The 20,998-nt window shown below is 39.7% G+C and overlaps 1 protein-coding gene across 1 annotated transcript in view; it reads left to right on the top strand.

Moving 5' to 3' along the window:
- Positions 1–20,998, top strand: part of ITGAV (integrin subunit alpha V) — a 92,406-nt gene that overhangs the window by 33,354 nt on the left and 38,054 nt on the right. Inside the window, exons 5-14 of the mRNA XM_075001638.1 lie at positions 1,054–1,115; positions 3,976–4,021; positions 7,452–7,577; positions 11,035–11,079; positions 11,615–11,658; positions 11,759–11,815; positions 12,305–12,357; positions 12,892–13,094; positions 19,815–20,006; positions 20,152–20,197. Of these exons, the coding sequence (XP_074857739.1) occupies positions 1,054–1,115; positions 3,976–4,021; positions 7,452–7,577; positions 11,035–11,079; positions 11,615–11,658; positions 11,759–11,815; positions 12,305–12,357; positions 12,892–13,094; positions 19,815–20,006; positions 20,152–20,197 (874 nt within the window). The remainder of the gene's footprint in view (positions 1–1,053; positions 1,116–3,975; positions 4,022–7,451; positions 7,578–11,034; positions 11,080–11,614; positions 11,659–11,758; positions 11,816–12,304; positions 12,358–12,891; positions 13,095–19,814; positions 20,007–20,151; positions 20,198–20,998) is intronic.

The following is a 20,998-nucleotide window of genomic DNA, read 5'->3' as shown; positions in this document are numbered from 1 at the left end:
ATATTATGAGTATGAAGTACCCTGCACAGGACAGTTCAGAGTTCTTTGTGCTGCTTAGCTGTGTCAGATAACAGCAACTAAAAGTAGAAGTAAACTTAAGGTAATATTTTCAAAAGTGACCTCTGATTTTTATTTATTTATTTGGTACCTTCATGTTCCTTGTACTCAGTTTCAGATATCATGGGCCTGTTTGTTTGAAAACACTGAGCACGTGCAGCCCTTGTTCATGTCAGTGGGGTCTGCGGTGGCTCTGATCTCTGAAATAAGACCCAAGATATCTCAGCTTGAGCACTCAGAGTAAGGGACTACTTTTGAGATTTGTTGCTATATTTCCTTACCTCCCTTTGGATTAAAAATGGCTTGAGAAGTTCTGCAGAACAGCAGGGAGTACATTCCATAGATATCCAACATAAAAAGAGCATAAATGACTACATAATGCAACAAATATTCAACTGGTCACGCTGTTATAAATAGGGCCTGCTGCATTTCCATCCTAAAGCTGTATATCCAGGGGATTAACTGTCAGTAAAACACTCTTTCGGCGGAATCCTGGCATGAGAACTATCAGCCCTGGAATGTGTTTATTTTTCCTTCTTCAGACATCCCTTGAAATATTTTATATTACAATTCTCTACAGTTCTGATTTTTGCATAGAAAGAGGAAAGTATGTTCCTGTTTCCAGATATGTTGCATTTATTTTCCCTCAGTACATTTGGAATCTGATGCAGCAGAAATATGGAGTTACCATTTACTTCTGCTTGGATAGGCCTAGGACTAACCCTAAAGTGATTGCAATATTTGATGATGAATTGAAGAATGGGAAGAAATCTCTGTCTTGCCATGTTAAAACAAACTGTTGAAATACCTAATTTGGGACTTGCCCTTTGGCTTTGGTCACTGCAAACCAGAAACCTCCTAGAGTTCAAGTTTACCAAATCTAAGTTCTGGCCATTCAATGATGTTTGACCCAAAATGGATCAATATAATTATAGCCAGCCTATTCACAAAGTTTAATGTATCACTCTCTACCTATCTTTTATTCTGTTTTTGTAGCAACTATTGATGCTGATGGACAGGGATTTTGTCAAGGAGGCTTTAGCATTGACTTTACAAAGGTATGTGGTGCTCATTGGATGTAATCTATTTTCTCGAGTCCACAGACAATTATAAATTACAGCAATTCCAACCAGTATGTGATACGGTCACGTATTTATTTTTAACGTAAAGATCCATCATCCCAAAAGGCGAATAGTTAATAAAGTAATTAAAATGTTTGGAACAAGCCATCATTAAAAAGCCTGATCCTGCAAGGTGCTGTGCATCTCAGCACTGAAAGATCATGTCTCACATATGTACCTGCATTTCAAGGTACTGTCAGCCCGATTATTTGTTTTATCTTTGCTGCCACTGGTCCTCAGGTCAAGTGAAACTACAGTAATCTTGTCATTTTATTTGACACTCAGCCATACACAGGTCACTTGAAGTCACAAAGTCAGTGCTCTGAAAGGGGCTATGTTCTTCTCCCCTCACCTGTACAATATCTCCTTTAGACCCAAATCACAGCTGCTGATTGAGTCATAGCTCTAAATTTTCTGCATCTTCTAGCTGTTGTTTTCTTTCTCTATGTATATAGTAGCTGTTTGGAAATGTGTTTTTTTTGTATAATTTAATTTTCCATTTTAATTTGTTTAATTTTAAAATCCAAACAGGAAAAATGTTTACAGAGTTAAGAATCTCATAAACAAACACAGGGCTTGATTCAGCACAACAAATCAGCAAGTGCATTGCTGTAAGCACACAAGTGGTCTGAAGCTGTGTCTACACTATGAGATAAAATCGATTTTATTAAAATTGAGTTCTTAACACTGGGTTTTAGCCATTCTATTTTGAGCATTTTCAACTTCCCATGTGCTTCCCACAAAATAGACTTACTGCTTCCACATACAAGTAACTTAAAACAAGCTTCAATCAAGTGCTGCTGCAATGTATTGTGGGAACCTATCACACAGCTCTCTGAGCCCTGTTGTGTTCTGGTCCCACAAGTTGATGTGGGTATATGACACCATTTTCCCACATTTCATTCCCCTCTTTCCCCTGCTATGTTAAGTATGTTTAAGTACACACAGTTGTTACACTGAAACTCAAATGAATCATCAGTAATGAGCCAGGATGGCTAACAGCTGGTACTCAGTGGACAGACAAATTGTGACCATACACAGAGTGCCTCTCTCAGACTTGGATGTGGATTTAGACTACCTGAGAAAGAAGACCCTTACGTTGAAGTAGACGTGGTTATTATGCTGAAACTGGAAAGATTCATCAGGCTAAAAGACCCCAGACTACAGCCAAGTTTGCACATGGAAAAGAAGACTTTTAGGACATGAATATTCCTCGCTGCAAGCCTTACTTCAACAACTGTGATAATTGTGTAGCTAATACATTGCCTTCGTTGAGACATGTATGGCTTGGGGTGGCTACAAGATTCCTGGCTACAGCCAGCCCCTGAAAATTGTGCCTGCTGAGGGAGACATCCCCATGGTGGATAGAAGAGCCTTGGTTACAGCCAGCCCCTGAACATCGTGACCCTTACTGCACGCAGTCTGCCTGGCATCTTGTGCAGCATGTCCTTGTATTGGTTCAGGGTCAAACCACGTGATGCGGATGGGCCTGGGAATGTTCCAGTCTGTGTGGTACCTCCAGGGGGAGGGAAGGGAGGGAATGTGGGGGTCGGGACAACATGTAAATGGCAGAAAAGTTTCTTGTACTACCAGACAAGCATGACCCCCATCCACATCTTAGCTTGACACATGGTATGGGGGCGCCAGCGGCTGGTGCCAGGCAGTGCAGAAAAAAAGGCAGCTAGCAGGGGTATACACAGAGGCATAGACCCCCACAGCTGTTCTCCGGGCAAAGAAAAAGATTTTTTTTCAGCCTCTTATGACCCTACAGCCCCAGGTTTGCAGGTGCGGAATTGTAACACATCTTCTTCTTGCCTAATTCCTCTGCAGTTGAGAGCAGTGGATATGAAGAGAGCAGAGAATTGTGGGGCACATACGGGACATCTGTGGAGGCTAATGAATTCAATTTAAAGATATGTCGCATCCTCGCTACCCTTCTTTCAGATTCCTAAATTCAAATAGAATGCTACACCCGTCGGCTTATTTTGATTTTAGGATTTCGATATCATGTCGATTTTAGTGGTCCATAAATTAAACTAAAGGAATTTACAGCGAGGACAGGCACTTGGAAAAATCAGGCTAACTGACTTAAAATCGATTTTTTTTTTTTTCTTTTTAATTAAAAAAAAAAAAAAACCTTGCAGTCCGAGTGACTTACATGGGACTATTTGTGCTTAGTTACAAGCATACTTTGCTGGGTTACGGCAATGCCAAGTAATACAGAAAAAGATCAAAACCAAGACTTCCCTGCTGGCCATTTTCTGTAGTTGGTTTAAAAAAATGGTGTGGGGGAGAAGAAAGCGAAGAGGTGTAGTGGAAAGAATAGTCTGTCTCCACAGAAGTCAGTCATATTACAAACCTCTAGCAACATGTTACAGGATTTACTCCTAACTATATTCTACTGTCTTAAAATTGTGCTTGTGGGAGACTCAGCTAAAAGGACATGAATCATTCTGGTGTGAATTTGAAAAGGAGAGGTGGTGAGGGAAGGCGAAGGGAAAGGAAATTGATCAGAAGCAGATGTCTGTTTGCCTCAGTAGTGTTAAACCTAATAAAATTCTGGAAGATCAACATTTCCGGTTTCTTTTTTGATTTGCTTTTAGTAAGCCTGTATCACCTCAAATCAGAAAAAAAGCTAACAAAAATATAACGTGTGACTGGGTTTCTGCAGCTGCAGCAGCTTTACTTTGCAAGAGAGTTCTGTGCTCCTAGAATTACTATATATTCCATGATTGTTTATTATGCTTGACGCATATGGTAATGAGGGTATTTTTAATTATTATTAAATTCTTTCTAGGGAGACAGGGTACTTCTTGGAGGACCTGGAAGCTTCTACTGGCAAGGTGAGACAAATCACTCAGGTGACAAAAAATTCTGGCCTCTGATTTTTCCACCCCCAATCCATCTTAATTCAATATCAGTGTTTTAGTGATTGATACACCAGAAATACTTATTATAATACCCTTAAAATGTTTACTGGATATTTTAGGCAGCTTGAAATGACTTCTTTCCATTTAGTTGTAACTAAACAGCAATACAAATGTTAATTATAGAGAGCATGTGTTTTGTTTCTAATGGTAACTGTTTTGTTCAAAGCATGGTAAGGTTATCTTAGGGAATGTTTGGCCCATCCACACAAAACAAGAAAATGTAAGGCTAAGAAAGAGGTCTTCCCTGCATCCTATAACTCAGGGTTTGTCTAAACTGGATTTGTTCTTCAGAACCGCCCCCCCCCCCCCAAAAAAAAACAAACAAAAAACAAAAAAACAAAAACCCGTAAACATTCATGCAGCCAAGCAGGCTAATTCAAGGTAAGAAGGCTTTCCCCTCGAAATAGTTACTCCATCTCTGGAAGGCCTCTTGCTGACCCCAGCCCCCTTTGAGAGTTGAAGATGATTGTGTGTGAACAAAGCACAGCTATTATCAGCTCATGTGAAAGCTCCTTTGCAATGCTGTGGCTGTGAAATGTAGCTGTAAATGAGAGCATTTCTCAATGCTGTGGCTGTGTGAATGTGGTTTTCCAGCATTACTTATTTGGACATTGGACTGTTGAAATAAGTAATGATGGGGGGTGGGGGGGAACCTGCAGTGTAGATATAGCCTCAGACATCAAATTATTCACTATCACTGAGAGATACCACACGCCCCACTAGGAGAAGTCCATTCCATTTCTTTTGGATACAGAACTACACTACATTCTCCATATCCATTTTGGTGGTTGGTTGCAAAGGGAGTGCCCCAAGGATCGGTTCTAAGGCTGGTATTGTTCAAGATCTTTATTAATGACCTGGATAAGGGAATGGATTGCACCCTCAGCAAATTTGTGGATGACACTAAGCTTGGTGGACATTAGAGGGTAGAGATATGGTCCAGAGTGACCTAGATAAATTGGAGAATTGGGCCAAAAGAAATCTGACTAGGTTCAACAAGGACAAGTGCAGAGGATGGAGATAGGCTGTTCTCAGTAGTAATGGACAGCAGAACAAGGAGCAATGGTATCTAGTTACAGATTAGGAGGTGTAGTTTGGATATTAGGAAATACTATGTCACTAGGAGAGTGGTGAAGAACTGGAATGCGTTGCCTAGAGAGGTGATGGAATCTCCATCTCTAGAGGTTTTAAGTCCTGGCTTGACAAAGTCCTGGCTGGGCTGATTTAGTTAGAGATGATCTTGCTTTGGGTGGGGGCTGGACTCAGTGACCTCCTGAGGTCTCTTCCAGACTTGTGCTTGTGCTCCAAAATGTCGGTTAGTGTATAACCCTCTCTGTGCCACAGGACTTCTTACTGTTTTTGAAGTTACAGACTAACGCGGCTACCTCTCTGATACTTGCCCTGGTCTGTAATATGAACCTTGGAACATTTCACACATCTTTCCCCAGAGGGAAGGCCTTCAATTTAACACTGAGCATGCATGGTCATAACAGGTACATCTACACTCTAGCTTATAGAGAGGCCTCTAGGCCAGGCAGACAGATGTACTAACTATGCTGAAATGGATTTTCTAACAGTAGCAGTGTGGACACTGTGTCAGGAGCTAGCCACCTAAGTATGGACTCAAGGGGTCAGTGGGCTTGCACTCAGGCAGCTAGCTTGTGCTTCAATGAATCTCATTGCTATTTTCAGTATGCTAGCTTAAGCAGACCTTGTGTATGTCTGTCTTTGTGTGATCAGAGAAATGTTTTTAGCCACAGCATAGGCATGTTCTGTGAACACACAAGCTGATGGACTTGTATTTATCACCACCCATTAGCAGCTGCAAAATGCTTTTGCTCAGGCATCAGTTTAAAATATATATATGTTTCTGTAGTAATGCAGACCCTGAAGAAAGGACAGTGATTAAAAATATATTGCAGATGCAATTGTGAACTTTTAACTGTAAACTTATAGGGTGTGTGTACAGTTACATTCCTCTGTCAAAAGAGGTATGCAAGTGAGGTAAATAAAAAAGGCAAATGAGGGTAATTTGCATATTTGACACCTCATTTGCATGTTCTAATTTCAAAAGAGCCTCTTATGAAAGAAAGCCAGCGTAGACGCTGTTCTTTCGAAAGTAAACCCCATCTTCGAAAGACTCCTTCTTCGCATTAAATAAAGGGAAGAAGGATTCTTTCGAAGATGGGTTTACTTTCGAAAGAGCAGTGTCTACACTGGCTTTCTTCTTTTGAAATTAGAGTATGCGAATGAGGTGCCAATATGTAAATTTGTACCTGGTTTGCATTTTCAGTTCACCTATTTGCATACCTCTTTCGAAAGTGGAATGCAAGTGTACGTGCACCCATACTGTATTTGCTGGATTCATTTGTATTTACTTTCACTATATTGTACTTATGGAAGATTAACTAAAATTTACTTCTGGTTAAAATGCTAATTATTTTGAGAGTTCTAGATGATAGAATGCCGGGTATGAAAGAGTTTATTGTGTATTTATTTGGTTAACTCATTGGAGAAATTGCCATCTCTTATGCAAAACTTGAAAAGAAAAACATTTAAATATCATAGTAAATTAAAAATAGAATAATGCTTCTGAGCTTGCAGTTTCGTAATTTCTTTCAATATTTTTAACCTAAATTCTGAGCTGCTGGGCAAATGTTGTCTCTAAACTTAAGAACATCTAGTGGAATGGTATGAATGTAAATTATGCAACTTTCCCAGGCAGCTTTGAATGGTCTTAAAGAGTCATCTTAAAGTAGAGAGAGACTATAATCAAGACATTGTCTAGTGTCCTGGTGGACTGAATATAAAGACATTAATAAACTGAGCTTGTCTTATTAGCCTACCAATCTCAAATATGCTTCTAATATTCAGCATAAAGACCAGTGCCCCATTTCTGCAAAAGCATAAGACCATGCTTAAGAGCGTGTGTGTATCTTAAAGTTAAGCATGTGCCTAAGACTTCGCTGGATCAGGGTCTACATTTTTATTTTCATGCCTCCCAATGGCTACTGTTGTTGTTTAATGGAGATATCCGCTTTAGTCCAATGGGCAAGCTATTGGTTTAGAATCTGACGTTCTCTGATTAAATCCCACTCTTCACAGTTAACAGAACAAAACAAGCAGGCCTGTACTACCTTGCGGACTAACAGTTTTATTTATTAGATTTGAGGAAGTGGATCTTGCCCATGAAAGCTCATTACCTAATAAATAAAATTGCTAGTTTTTAAGGTGCTGCAGGACTACCTTTTTTTTTTTTTTTTTTTTTGTGAAGCTACAGACTAACATTGCTGCCCCTCTCCAAAGCAATTTTCCATTTTAATGTATTGTTTTTCCCCCCCAGGTCAACTGATTTCTGATCGTGTGGCAGAAATTGTGGCTAAATACAATTCCAAAGTCTACAGTATAAAGTATGATGACCAGTTAGCAACACGATCTGCTAGTGCTGCTTTTGATGACAGCTACCTGGGTAGGTCACTTTGACAATAAAGGAATGTTTGTATCAATATTGTAGCAAGACTCATTGGACTTGAGCCTGAACCCATTGTGAAAGACCCAACAATTTTTATTGTCTTTGTTGATTTCAACAGGAGCAGGTTTGAATACTTACTGAACGTTAATGTTGATACAGGTAGCATTTGATGAGTGCATCTACCTTTTGAAAGCCCTGTCCATTAGGGTTGTATGCACCTGCTTGTCTCTCTGATAACACATCCAAGAGCTCAATATTGCCAAAAGATTAACACAGTCACTCTCCATGACCTGCAGTAACCTGAACAAATTATTCCTAAAACGGGTTATCTAATCTGTATGTGCTTGCCTTGCTCAATTTATGTGTGTGTCAAAGAGAAGAGTGTTTGTTTGTTTTTTCAGTGACGGTTTGGTCCTTGGAAAAAGTGTGTGATAAGAGATCTTTCAGTGACAGTACTCATTACAGCTGGTTTAACATGATACAGTAAATTCCCTAGTTCTTAAGTCCTTTATTAACTTTAAACTCATGAAAGTAAAAGAACAAGCCCCATTCTAACTTTACGGGGCTGTCTAATATCTGCTGGTCCAGCATGGAATCAGACTTTCCTGTTCAAATCGTACCAGTTTTCCAGGTAATTCAAAATTCAACATTCCCTGAGAGGTCTTAAAGGAGACTAAAAGACCAAAAAGAAGTTGTAACAGGTTCACACACAAACTCGTCTACTCTGGGCCCCTTTTGAACCCACAAACCAGTCAGAGACCACTGACTTTGGCATGCACCCTGCCTGTTGTTGTCCATGTTAGTTCCTGCCACCTTCTATGTACAAAGGTTCAGCACAGTCAGCTCAAAGACTGCTAACTCCTGCAGCTAGCTGGGGAGAACAACCTTCTACTGTCTGGCTCCTCCCTTTCCTGTCCTTCTACTACTTGCTTCCTGCCAGGCTTATGTAGTCCTGTGGCTATTGAGGCCTGCAGTTGTTTACCTTTCAGGTTTGGGCCTACTCAGCTAGTGCCAATGACCCTTTCTGCTGCAGCTGGCATGGCAGGACTCTGGCTCACTCTTTAGCTAGCTGTCTATCACAGAAGTGCATAAGTGGATGCTGCTAATAAGGGATTGGAGGTCCATCTCAGTGACCCATTTCTTCATACTTATGTAAATATAGATAAGCAAGTACTAGAGTTTAAATTAAAAAGCTGAAATATTAGAAGAGTTTGAAAGCTACTTAAATTTGTACTTAGTGTGGTCCCCTTTCTAGATTTAAAAATATTTTGATCAGGAACAACTGAAAGCCTGCTTTTCCCCTAGTGTACCAATTCAACATGCCAGAGCCACTTAAGGCTTCACTTCATTTTTGTCAACATAGTGGATGCTGTTAACTTTTCATGGACCTGAGAGTTACATTCATGTCCACACCCATGTCCTCACCATGTATTTACTGTGGAAATACAGTAGTTGAAAAAGAGCCTTTGGATTCTATTAAACAAAATGAAAATGTGCATAGAGGGAGTAACGAATAAAAACATTGCCCAGGAGAAATCAAGGTAGTAATCATTTAGCTTTATATGTTTACGGCATAGACAAAAGAAAGCAAAGAAAAAATGTTCCTAGGGTACACGGAGTAAAATTCCTGTGAAAGAATAATTGTAGTGCCTAATTTTGGGTGAGCGTGTATAATTCCTAGGGATACCAACATGAAGTCAGTATTCCAGTAAACAGTGGGTATATCTGCATCTTGCTGCATGTGCAAAAAAGAAGCAGGGATTACTGGAAGAGAGAACTGTTTTGGGACACATTTTTATTTTGTTAACGTATAAGTTGTTTGAAAGAATTGTCTTTTTTTTAAAAATATTTCCCTGTTTGGACCTGAGCATGTCCATATTTTAATACTGTAACTACAAATAACTATAGATACTATTGCTAATGTTCCTGGAAGTTCTCAAAGAATACTGTGTCTTAAACTTTCTAGTAGAACCTTATCTAGAGGAAGAAACTGCTCTCCCCAACTAAAATAAGTTGAAGTTGATCATATTTGGCTCTGTTTTATCTCAGAGGTTAAGTACTCGGATGAACATGTGATTGTCAAGAAAAAGTACTGTGTTTCAAAAAGTGACTGTACTGCTGTTTCCTCTGAAACTGTACTGGACTAATGGCCCAGTGTAGGGTAGGGAGAATACGGAATATGTGCACCTGAATAATACAGAGGTGCTGAATTATTGTGGTCATTTAAGAATCCCAAATGTCTTTCACAACTGTTGAAGTGCCAATAATGATGCCTTTGCAAAATTTGTATTTTCTATCCTGATGATCTTGTGAGTAGACATGAGGCCCAGGAGTTAAGAATTTTTGTCTGGCACACTCGAATCAACCACTAACTAAGTATGCTTTTGGCAAATCACTGTGCATTGGTGGGTTTTATTTTTCTAACAGTAACAATGGCTTTGCGATTGGTGTTTTTGTATTCAGTTAATGAAGAGGTTGGAGATTATTTTACCATCACCATCCTAATTTATATAGAACTAGTTATTGTTTGTTATATCATTTGTATTATTATTATGTCACCTTCCCTGATTCACTAAAATAAAAAAAAATCAGGTGAAGTATTAATATCTCAGCCAGGAGGTGTCTGAGTATTAGACACTATTCAAAATCCCTTTCAAAATGCAGCTGAGTCCAGAACTAAGATAATTTTGCATTTCACTACTGTTTCTGATGATCCTTTTTGAACATAACAGTAAATCCTCATTAGGCTTTGATCACCACCAAATTTCATTGCTATAAATTCATCTAAGGATTCCATTTAGAGAGAAACATGAGTTGGAACAAAAAAGCAGTCAAGTAGCACTTTAAAGACTAACAAAATAATTTATTAGGTGAGCTTTCGTGGGACAGACCCACTTCTTCAGACCATAGCCATACCAGAACAGACTCAATATTTAAGGCACAGAAAGCTCACCTAATAAATTATTTTGTTAGTCTTTAAAGTGCTACTTGACTGCTTTTTTTATAGTTATATAGACTAGCATGGCTCCCTCTCTGTTACTGCTCAACATGAGTTGGAACAGTGTTGAAATCACTTCAGACTTTGGGCAAGTTTAGTGTTGAATCCAAACATGTCGCTTCTGGACCATCTCTATGTTCTTCATGATTGTGTGAACCTAGCCATCCGTTTCAGACTAGTCCATCCCTATTTGCCAAAACAAACCTGCCCATTTGGGAAGGACTGTTCCTACTGAAATTAATGCATCCCATACACACTTCAACTATACTAGTTGGCTAGTGTAGTTAGCCAATGGATATGCTCCTTGGAATAGCTATTTATCTTACTGTCTGTCGAGATCATTCAGTACAATATGCAGGCAAAGTAGCTAATATGGGAAGTTTTGAGAAATTATATGGAAAACAAAAATTAATAAGATTTATATAGTCACTTACCATTTTTGTTATGGCTGCTCAGGTTATTCGGTGGCTGTTGGAGAGTTCAGCGGTGATGGCATAGAAGGTATGGCCTTGTTCATGTTTTGTTGGTACAGGTTGAACATCTCTAGTCTGGGACCCTTGGGACCTGACCAGTGCCAAATGACAGAATTTGCTAAACCAGGGGAGGTCAGTATTGTCTAGCAGCATTACCAACACTTCTCACTGGGCTTTTAGATGACATTTAGGGGTAAATTACAGCCAAATAACAGCACATAACATTGAGAGCCAGGACTGGTGGTTGTAGAGAAAACTTGGCCACATCCATAATAGTTGGTTGTCTGGCTAGCTGTAATTGTGCTGGGTTATGGATATTGCCAGATGAGAGCGTGCCGGACTAGAGATGTTCAACCTTTATGTCCATATGTGGTCAGCAGGAAGCAGACTTGAAGTAATATTTACACAAACGAACCCTGATGCACCTGTAGGCATACACATTTTAGTACATAAATATCTATGAATGTGCAAAATGGTTCAGGCACATTAAGGTCCAGCTTGAGCCCTTGTTCTTTGCCAACTGGAATCTGAACCTCATCAAGTTGTCTTCTCTTATGTTTCAGACTTCGTATCTGGGGTTCCAAGAGCAGCGAGAACTCTGGGCATGGTAGGAGACTTGAAATCTTAAATGTGAAAATAATTTTTAAAAAAAATCAGTGTTAAATATTGCAGCGTGTATTACTGGCTCATTTATGTTTCCTATGCAGGTGTCTATTTACAATGGGAAAAATATGTCATCCTTGTACAATTTTACTGGAGAACAGGTATGTAGTTCTGCTTTATACCAGTATAGTAGCTATATGGTTGCAGGAGAGAGAAATTCTTCAGAAGGATAAAACGTAGGTATGAAGTGATTCAGTCATATGCTTCCAGATCTTTAGTAATTTGTGGGTGTGTTCCATGAGTTCCCTTTCTTATGATGATACTCCTTACTTAAAAAAATAGTTTTAGCACAGAAACCTGTAAGAGTCCTTGGACTGGAGTAGTGTTAGTGCTGCTTGGTGTTTGTAATTCAGGCTGGTCTCTTAAGAACTAGAAAAGATGATGGACCAATGGATTCTACTAGTTACAAGGAAGAAGTCATCAGTTCTCTTTATGCTGAGGGGAACAGAGGAAGGAACTATTGGTGGCAACCTAGAAAAATGTAAATGTTATAAAAATAAATATAAAATGGTTCGGAGAGGGGCGGAGAAGATTTTAAATGTTCTCACTGAAATGTTTGGATCAAATGTAAAATTTCTGTTGTTTTCCAGATGGCGGCCTATTTTGGATATTCTGTAGCTGCCACTGATATTAATGGGGATGAGTAAGTGCTTTTTTCTTAGTTGTTTGTGGGAATAATTATCTGTCACTCTAAAAATAATTTCTTAGAACAAAATTATCAAGTTTGTGTTTTTTAAAAAACAAAAAAAACCCCAAAAAACTATTATACTTCCTTTTTGCTGTTTTCCACTATTTTACTGCATTTTATTAGGGCCTCCCTGCACAACATGCCTCATTTTGAGCTCTCAGCCTGGATTTTTTTTTTTTTTTTAATTTTGATTTTTTTTGAGTTGTCATAGTTCATCTATGTTGTCTAAACAGGAAAAGCATGCTTTAGATTCCGGTAGATATAGGCTTTATTCAACATTAAATTACTTTAGATTGAAGGAGAAACCTAAAAATAGATATATAAACCATAATATATAATAATAATAATTATAATTATATAAATAATAATATAAAACATTCACCCTGTTCATTACTGTTCAATTCTGTGTGGCAGTGAGTGATGGGAATATATAAAATTGAGACTGGAGATTCTTGTGGTGGTTGAACGACTTTTTTTTTTAAAATACAGTTATACCGATTTGTTTATTGGAGCACCTCTCTTTATGGAGCGGGGCTCTGATGGCAAGCTTCAAGAGGTGGGCCAGGTCTCCATATGCCTTCAGCAAGCCTCAGGAGGTTTTCAGATCATAAAGCTGAATGGGTTTGAGATCTTTGCGAGATTCAGCAGCGCTATTGCGCCTCTGGGGGACCTGGACCAGGATGGCTTCAACGGTAGGACCTCATTTTGTAAATTATTAAATCTTTTTAGTGTAAGTCTGGGCAGGATAGGAATGTGAATTCTAACCACAAAGAGATTAGACTGCTGGACACCAAGGTCTAGTCTCTCTCTTTGATGATTGATGAATATGTTACTCCCAAAAATGTGAACAGGAATTAAAGGTTTGCACCATCCAGAGACTATACCAATTAAACTACAATATTGATTATTTTAAGATGTTATATCAATCAATGAACTTCTTTCAGAATGATAAGTATAGTAACAATTTTGATCAAGTATCGGAGAGGCAGCCGTGTTAGTCTGGCTCTGTAACAGCAACGAAGGGTCCTGTGGCACCTTACAGACTAACAGAAAAGTTTTGAGCATGAGCTTTCGTGAGCACAGACTCACTTCATCAGATGCTGGTCTTGGAAATCTGCAGGGCCAGGTATAAATAAGCCAGAGCAAGGGTGGGGATATCAAGGTTAGCTCAGTCAGCAAGGGTGAGGCTTACTACCAGCAGTTGATCTGGAGGTGTGAACACCGAGGGAGGAGAAGCTGCTTTTGTATTTAGCCAGCCATTCGCAGTCTTTGTTTAAGCCTGAGCTGAGGGCATCGAATTTGCAGATGAATTGTAGCTCAGAAATTTCTCTTTGGAGTCTGGTCCTGAAATTTCTTTGCTGTAGGATAGCTACTTTTAAGTCTGCTACTGTGTGGCCCGGGAGATTGAAGTGCTCTCCTACAGGTTTTTGTATATTGCCATTTCTGATATCTGATCAATTTTGATCAAATGCTTCATTCCCATAATAGTCGGAAGGACATAGTTGATGAAGTTTTGAGATTTCCCTTTTATAAAAGCCAGTCCTCCTTATGATAGATACCAAATACAACCTCAACCTCAATTTCATGAAAAATTAATACGTTAGGGATTATAGCTGATCATCTTGTCTCTTATTTGACCCCTAGGAAATATTATAGTTCAGAAATAATCATACTACAAAACAGAACAAGAAACGCAAATTAGAGTTAAAGAACAATATTAGAGGTGATACTCTTCTCTAGGAGATTCTTCTCATGCAGCAGAAGCAAAAATATGCATACGTTATGAATTCTTTTCATAATAGAAAACTGGTTTAATGTTTTAGAGGACCATGTTCGGCTGCTCAAAGTATTCTATGCCAGTGGCATTAGTAATTGTGAATATTTGGACTTTTTAGTTGTTAATAGCATGGAGTCCTTGTGCAGCGGCAGTATCTCAGCAGCCATTCAAGTACAAGTGCAATGAGACGGGTAAAATCAAGGTGAAGACTGGTCCTGCAAAATGCTGGTCATTGGTCTAGATACTACAAGTGGTCATTGTGGTTCATTTGTGTCTGTGTTGTGCTTTTCTGCTCAGGTTATTTTAATCAAAATTAATTGATGTGTTAGAGAGGGAACTGAGTCTTTTTAAAGTTAATTCATTTTCCAGGATTTAGTCATTACTCTGTCATTTCCATAAGCTCTTCTGTTCTGCTCCATGACAGTTTCATTTGGTTCCATCCCGGCATGGCTCATGGCCATTGCCTCTGCTGCTTTTCTGAGCTCAGTGCAGCTGAATCATAGTGCCTGTAAAACAGTAATGGGCAACCTGCAGTCCAAGTGCACATGTGGCCCACTGGGGTTCTATATCTGGCCCATGAGACATTTTGTTTGCTGTGGCCCATGTGCAAAGATGCCAGATTTTATTGGTTTCTGTAAGTGTAATTTTTTTTTAAACGGGTATTACTGAAGTGACATGCAGGTGAAGTGAGTGCACATCCACACATCCCTTGGTGCACATAGCAAAATTTATTCCACTGAAGGATGGAACAAGTTAGAGGGAACACTGGCAGTGAGAGCCATGTGCTCCCTCTGCATCTGTCAAAGTGCAGCTCCAGTTATGTCAGCATATCTCACAAATTCTAGGTGTGCAAGTGCAGTTAGGAAAACTATCTTATCCCGGGAGATGGTTAGGAAAAACTTACGGCCTGCTGATAAGAAGGGCCACTCATGTGGCTCACTAACCTAAGTTGCCAATCACGCCTGTGAAACAACAGTGCTATATTTGAGAATTTCTTCTGATTATACAACTTTATATGAATGTACAGGGAGTAATGTAACGCCTGCTACATACTGTTTCAGATTTAAATGCTTTGATTAGGTATCAGTGGTGTTCTTCAATCAGCCTGGGCACAGTTAAATTCAGATTTTATATACACTACTATAGCTCAGTCTTTTTTTAAGTTGTGTTTCCTATGAAGAATGAGATTGGCATTTTGTTTACTGCCATTTTTCATTCACTGCTAATTTTAAGTGTTCTCAGACTCGGTGAGATGTGGCATAATTGCATTAATTTAAATTCTGCCTATGGTATGATGCCAAGCACTCATCAACATATCACGTAGAATCTGATAATTGTTACAGTAGGCTGGTTTAGGATTACAGGAGTTATTAAACCCTCTGGGTGAACATAATTATATTAATGAAGTGTAGTTTGAAGAATTGTCTCCAACTGTAACCAGTTCTGAGTGTTGTAAGGCAGTGGGGTGCAACCCAACCCCCTTCGAGGTCACACATCTTCCTGGGGGTCGCAGCTCTTTAAAGAGCCACTTGTGGCTCCGAGCGCTGCTGCTGCCGACTCCTCTTGAAGCTCTGGAAGCTGCTGCTGCTTAAACAAAGCTCACAGTTAAAACTAGATTTAGTTGGTGTGTTTTTTTGTTTTGTTTTGTTTTGTTTTGTTTAAGTAGCAGCAGCCTCCAGAGCCACAAGTGGAGCCACCAAAGGCAGGGAGCCCTGGAAGAGGAAGCCAGCAGAGCTGGGGGGTGGGGGAGGGGCAGCCAAGCCTTCCCTGCTGGAGCTGTGCTGGGAAGGAGACAGCAGGGGGGAGCTGGAAGCGAAGGCGACACACATGGAGGAGCAGTAGGCAGAGCTTGTTGGTTAAGTCAGGTAGAACCTGGGGATCAGGGTGAGTAGGTTGCGGGTGAAGGTGTGGGGTTGGGGCTGATAGGGGTTAAGCCTGAGGGTGCGGGGAAAGAGTTGTGGAGGGTAAGCTTGGGGATGGAGAGTAGTTTTGGGGCTGAGAGGGGTGAAGCCTGGGGATGGGGTTGGGAGTGATGGAGGGTACAGCTTGGTGATGGGGGTAAAGCTTGGGAATAGGAGGGCAGATTTGGGGGCTGAGGTGGGTGAAGCCTGGAGATGGGGGTAGCTCTTTATAACTGGCACAAATAATTGTGTGTGCACTGTTCTTAAAATAGGAGTGACAAAAAGTACAGTTTGATGTGATTTATTAAGGACTTTTGTATTCATGTGCATTGCAGCTCTTGAGGTGTTGATTTGGTAACTGAATTTGAAAAAAGGGCTCTCCTTGCTATTTCTGTTGCAGACCCCGGGTCGGCCTATTTCAAAAAGGCTGTGGTCACATTGGCTCCATTTTGGCCAGCTTGACACTTGATTGTGCATCACCTGCATGCATTGTGTTGGTTGGTGTGGGAGCAAGTGCCTCACATGGCCGTTGCTGTGGAGTCTGGTCTAGTCATTCATGGAAGTGGTAGTGCACACTGCGTGCCTCCTTGGACCCACTGCATTTGTGTTGTGGTGTGTCGTCGGTTCATAAATTAAAATAATACTGCCAATATGGATAACTGTTTAATTATTCAACCGTCAAGTGGTTATAGTGCTGACAATGCAAGTAATACTGGGCTGGGGGGGAACCCAAGTAGGCTGTCGGAAGAATATTTGGAACTTACTACGAGCATGATGTCATCAGCAGTGCTAACCCCAACCTGTTGAAAACAGAACAAAAAAGAACGCAAATGCCAAGAGACTCACATCAAATATAGATTTACTTTCACCATCGTAAATGGTGAGCAACAAGCCAAATGTGTAATTCTAGAAATATTAGCTAACGGAAGCATGAAACCCACAAAATTAAGGCAACACTTAGAAAACAAACATCTGCGATATCTTAATAAAGATGAACGCTCTAAGATTCATTTGAAAATGAATCTCAAAATACAAAAAAGTTTTTTGTAAAAATTTACTACAGTTTCTCAAACAGCTTTGAGAGCATCATTAGAAACTTCATATTTAATAGCAAAATAAATGAAACCTCACTCTATTAGCGAACCTCTTGTTTGGGCAACTACAGCTAAAATGGTTTCATTTATGTACCATGAAAAATATGATAAAATGAAAACTATTCCTTTATCGAGAGACAGTTTCACATTGCATCATCACTCGCACTTTCAGAAGATATTAAAATGCAACTATTGGGCGTATTAAAAGAAGTTGATCACTTTGCGATGCAGTTGGATGAATCTATACGTGTTACAAATTTATTCAACTTCCTATGTGTGTTAGGTACTGGTATGATGGGGAGATCTTGAAAGAGATTTTATTTTGTGAACCTTAGGAAAGGAAAACCACAGAAGAGAATTTTTAGCCATGTCAATAAGCTTTTTGAATTGAATTGTATGTTGCGGTCCAAATGCATTTCGATTTGTACAGATGGCATAGCTGCTTTACCAGGATCAAAGAAAGGGATTCAAAGGAAGAATAAAAGAAATCACAACACATGTAAGGTTTCACCATTGCACGATACATAGGGAAGCATTAGCCTCAAAACAACTCCAGCCAAATGTCAATAAGGTACTACAAGATGCTGTAAGCGTTATCAGTTTTATAAAAGTAAAGACTTTGAACAGCAGACTTTTTTTACAATTTTGTAAAATGAAATGGGCTCTGATCACAACACACTTCTTCACATTGAAATAAGATGGTTGTCACATGCCAAAACACTGTCGTGCCTCTTTGAACTCAAAGATGAAATTTGAATTTTTCTTCTGAAACACAGTAAAACACTTGCAGAACATTTTCTAAATGAGAAGTGGTTAGTGAATTCTCAGTTTTCTTGCAGACATATTTGAAAAGTTAAACAATCTCAACTTAGTCTTCAAGGTCAAAATATGAATATAGTAATCCTCTCAAAGTGAAAGCGTTTGTCAGTGAGATAACGATGTGAAAGAATTCTGTTGCCCTTGGTAATGTGGAAATGTTCCCCCGTCAATCTGAATTCCACAGCGATAGTGATATGGACTTAAATCAAATCGAAGAGATATTAACAACACATCTTATGGCTCTGTTAAATAGTTTTACAATACAATTTGAAGAGTTCCCAGAAAAGAAGCTAGGTTGGATTTGAAATCCATTTACCTTCATGATCAATGAAAAGGATTCAGAACGGAGTATGAACAAAAAACTCTTTGATTTATCATCAGACAAAACTATGTATGCTATGTTTAAAACTTCAGCATGTGATAAAGGTTGGATATCTGTGGAAAAACAAATACTCAGACTTAGCAATGTTTTCTCTGCTTTCCTTTGCATAGGCCTACTTGTGTGAATCTGCTTTTTCTGCTACGCTGCCATAAAAACCAAACATTGGTCCAGACTAAATGTGGAGGCAGTTCTAAGAGTGGCAGTTTCAAATATAAATCTGAAAATAAAAATTATAGTATCTAAGATTCAAGCTCAAGTTTCTCATTAATTTGTCTTTCTTTTTTGTCTTTATTTGAACTTATTTTCTTTTTTGCTCGTATTGCCGTATTTAACCCTTTTGTTAGTTTGAATTAAAGTAAATGTAAAACACTTCTTTGTTTTTGTTTTTACCTTTTAAAAATAACAAACTATTTGAGACATTTTCTAATATGTATTTTAAAATATACATAAACTTCCTAGTTGGTTTTGTCCCACACATACAACCCCACTCCCCATTTTCTTTTACTAGAAAATTAGTTCTCAATTCACAAATGTTTGTTCTATGGCATAGAAATGAACTGAGTAAGCAAGACATTTCTCAAACTAACTTGGGGGTTCATGAGACAAGTACAATAAAATATGGGGTCATGGTTGGAAAAAGGTTGCACGCCACTGTTTTAAGGGAAAGTGTTAAATACCCAAAGGTGCATGTAATTGAACCACACCATGACTCCAAATAGGTTTAAAAATGTGTTTGTGGATTTGTTGCTTTCGTGTTGCTAATATAAATCTGTAGTACACATGATCTTTCAGCATTAATTTTAGTGTTATTCTGAAAAAACCTCATGATCCCACAAGTTACATAAACAAAGAAGAGGGTGTTGATAAATCTTTCAGAGAATACTAACATTATCAATATGCTGACAGGTACTGAAACTCTGCTGCAACTATATTGTGCCTACATAAGTTGTTCAGTGTTGTCAACACAAGGAAGTTCTCTTTGGCTACATCTACATGGGTAGCCTTTGTTGACAATCACTGTTAACAGAGAAACCTCGGTAGTACCTCTGTTGACAGATTGCGTCTTACACATAAAAGCAGATCGAAAGAGCAATCTTCTTTGTTGACAGAGAGCAGCCAGACTGCCCTGTCCTCTCTCAACAGAATGACTGACAGGAAGCTCTGCAAACAGGGCTGCCTGGGGAACCGGAAGCCCCTTTATCGACAGAACTGTCTACACAGGCACTCTGTCAACAGAGATGCTATTCATGATTGGGAACAGGGATAACGCTGCTGACTGAACACCTGAGTTTTGACTACAGACTCTCAACAGAGCACGTTAGCCATGTAGATGCTTCATGAGTTTTGTCAACAGAAAGGCTGTTCTGTAAACAGAAGCTGCGCATGTAGACACGACCTTGGTATTTGGAGACATGACAGCTATTCCTTTTGGTTCACAGATATTGCAGTTGCTGCACCCTATGGTGGAGAAGACAAAAGAGGGGTTGTTTACGTCTTCAATGGAAGAGCGTCAGGTTTGATTGCAGTGCCATCTCAGATTCTTGAAGGACAGTGGGCCACCCGTACCATGCCACCAAGCTTTGGGTACTCACTGAAAGGAGCCACTGATGTGGACAAAAATGGATACCCAGGTGCTTTTTCCCCCTTGGCATAGTTTTAGAACAGCTGCAGTAATGTGATTGCATCACGGTTGTGTGTCATTCCAACTGACCAACTAGAATCCCATATTTAAAAAAGGATAAACTCAAACATTTAGCATTTCTTTCTCCTTCCCAGATTTGATTGTCGGGGCCTTTGGAGTTGACAGAGCTGTTCTGTACAGGTAAGCATGTGGTGCAAGGTCTCCTGTCAGGAGGAGACTCGCTGCAAATTACAGAGTGGAACAGAAATGAGAGAGTCTGAAGCTTTGTCTCACTGCATTGCAGAACGACACGGATTAAAATTGGTTATCTCATTCTTTCCTCTGTGTTAATATGGCATCCGTAAAGTGTTACTTGCCTCTGGTGGATGTGTCCAGACCTGAGAGGAAACACTGCGAGAGTTCTTCCTCCATGGCCTCCCCTAAGTGACAGCTCTCCAGAGGCCTGCAGGTGTAGCATGATGCTGCCTGGTGCAAACCTGCTCTCATCCTTGACAGCTCTCGAACTCATTACTTGTTATGGACCGTGCCTGGGAGACAGAGGGGGCAGAGTGGAGCATGGAGCCTTCACTCCCTCTCCCCTCATTTTCACAGCCAAATTATTCAGCTGAGCACAAAACAGTTTATGGCAGCTTCACAAAGAGGAGCAGTAACTTACCCGCTTCAGAGAAAAGGGGAGGGTTAGTGGCACAATCCCAGTTTATTTTCTGATCTGCTTCTAGGGCCGTGTAACTGTTCACTGTCCCTTACATGGGTTGTAAAGTTACAGTCTAATCAATGAAGATCTTGTGGAAAAGTACCATTAAGTTTCTTCAGTTCTCCACATGTTCAGTCCAGTATCTGCCCCTTCTTTCCCTGTTCCATCTACTTCTCTAGTATCTGCCTTTCTGTATTCGTTCTGACTTTTGCTAGCACAGATGTGAGAGTCTACAGCTCCTGGTGTCTGGGACAGCCTTTTTTAAACTCTGCTTCATCTATTCTCCA

Source organism: Carettochelys insculpta, chromosome 8 (assembly GCF_033958435.1).
Source record: "Carettochelys insculpta isolate YL-2023 chromosome 8, ASM3395843v1, whole genome shotgun sequence".
In the NCBI taxonomy this organism is placed as follows: Eukaryota; Metazoa; Chordata; order Testudines; family Carettochelyidae; genus Carettochelys; species Carettochelys insculpta.
The sequence above is the reverse complement of the archived record's forward strand: the minus strand, read 5'-3'. Positions and strand labels throughout refer to the sequence as shown.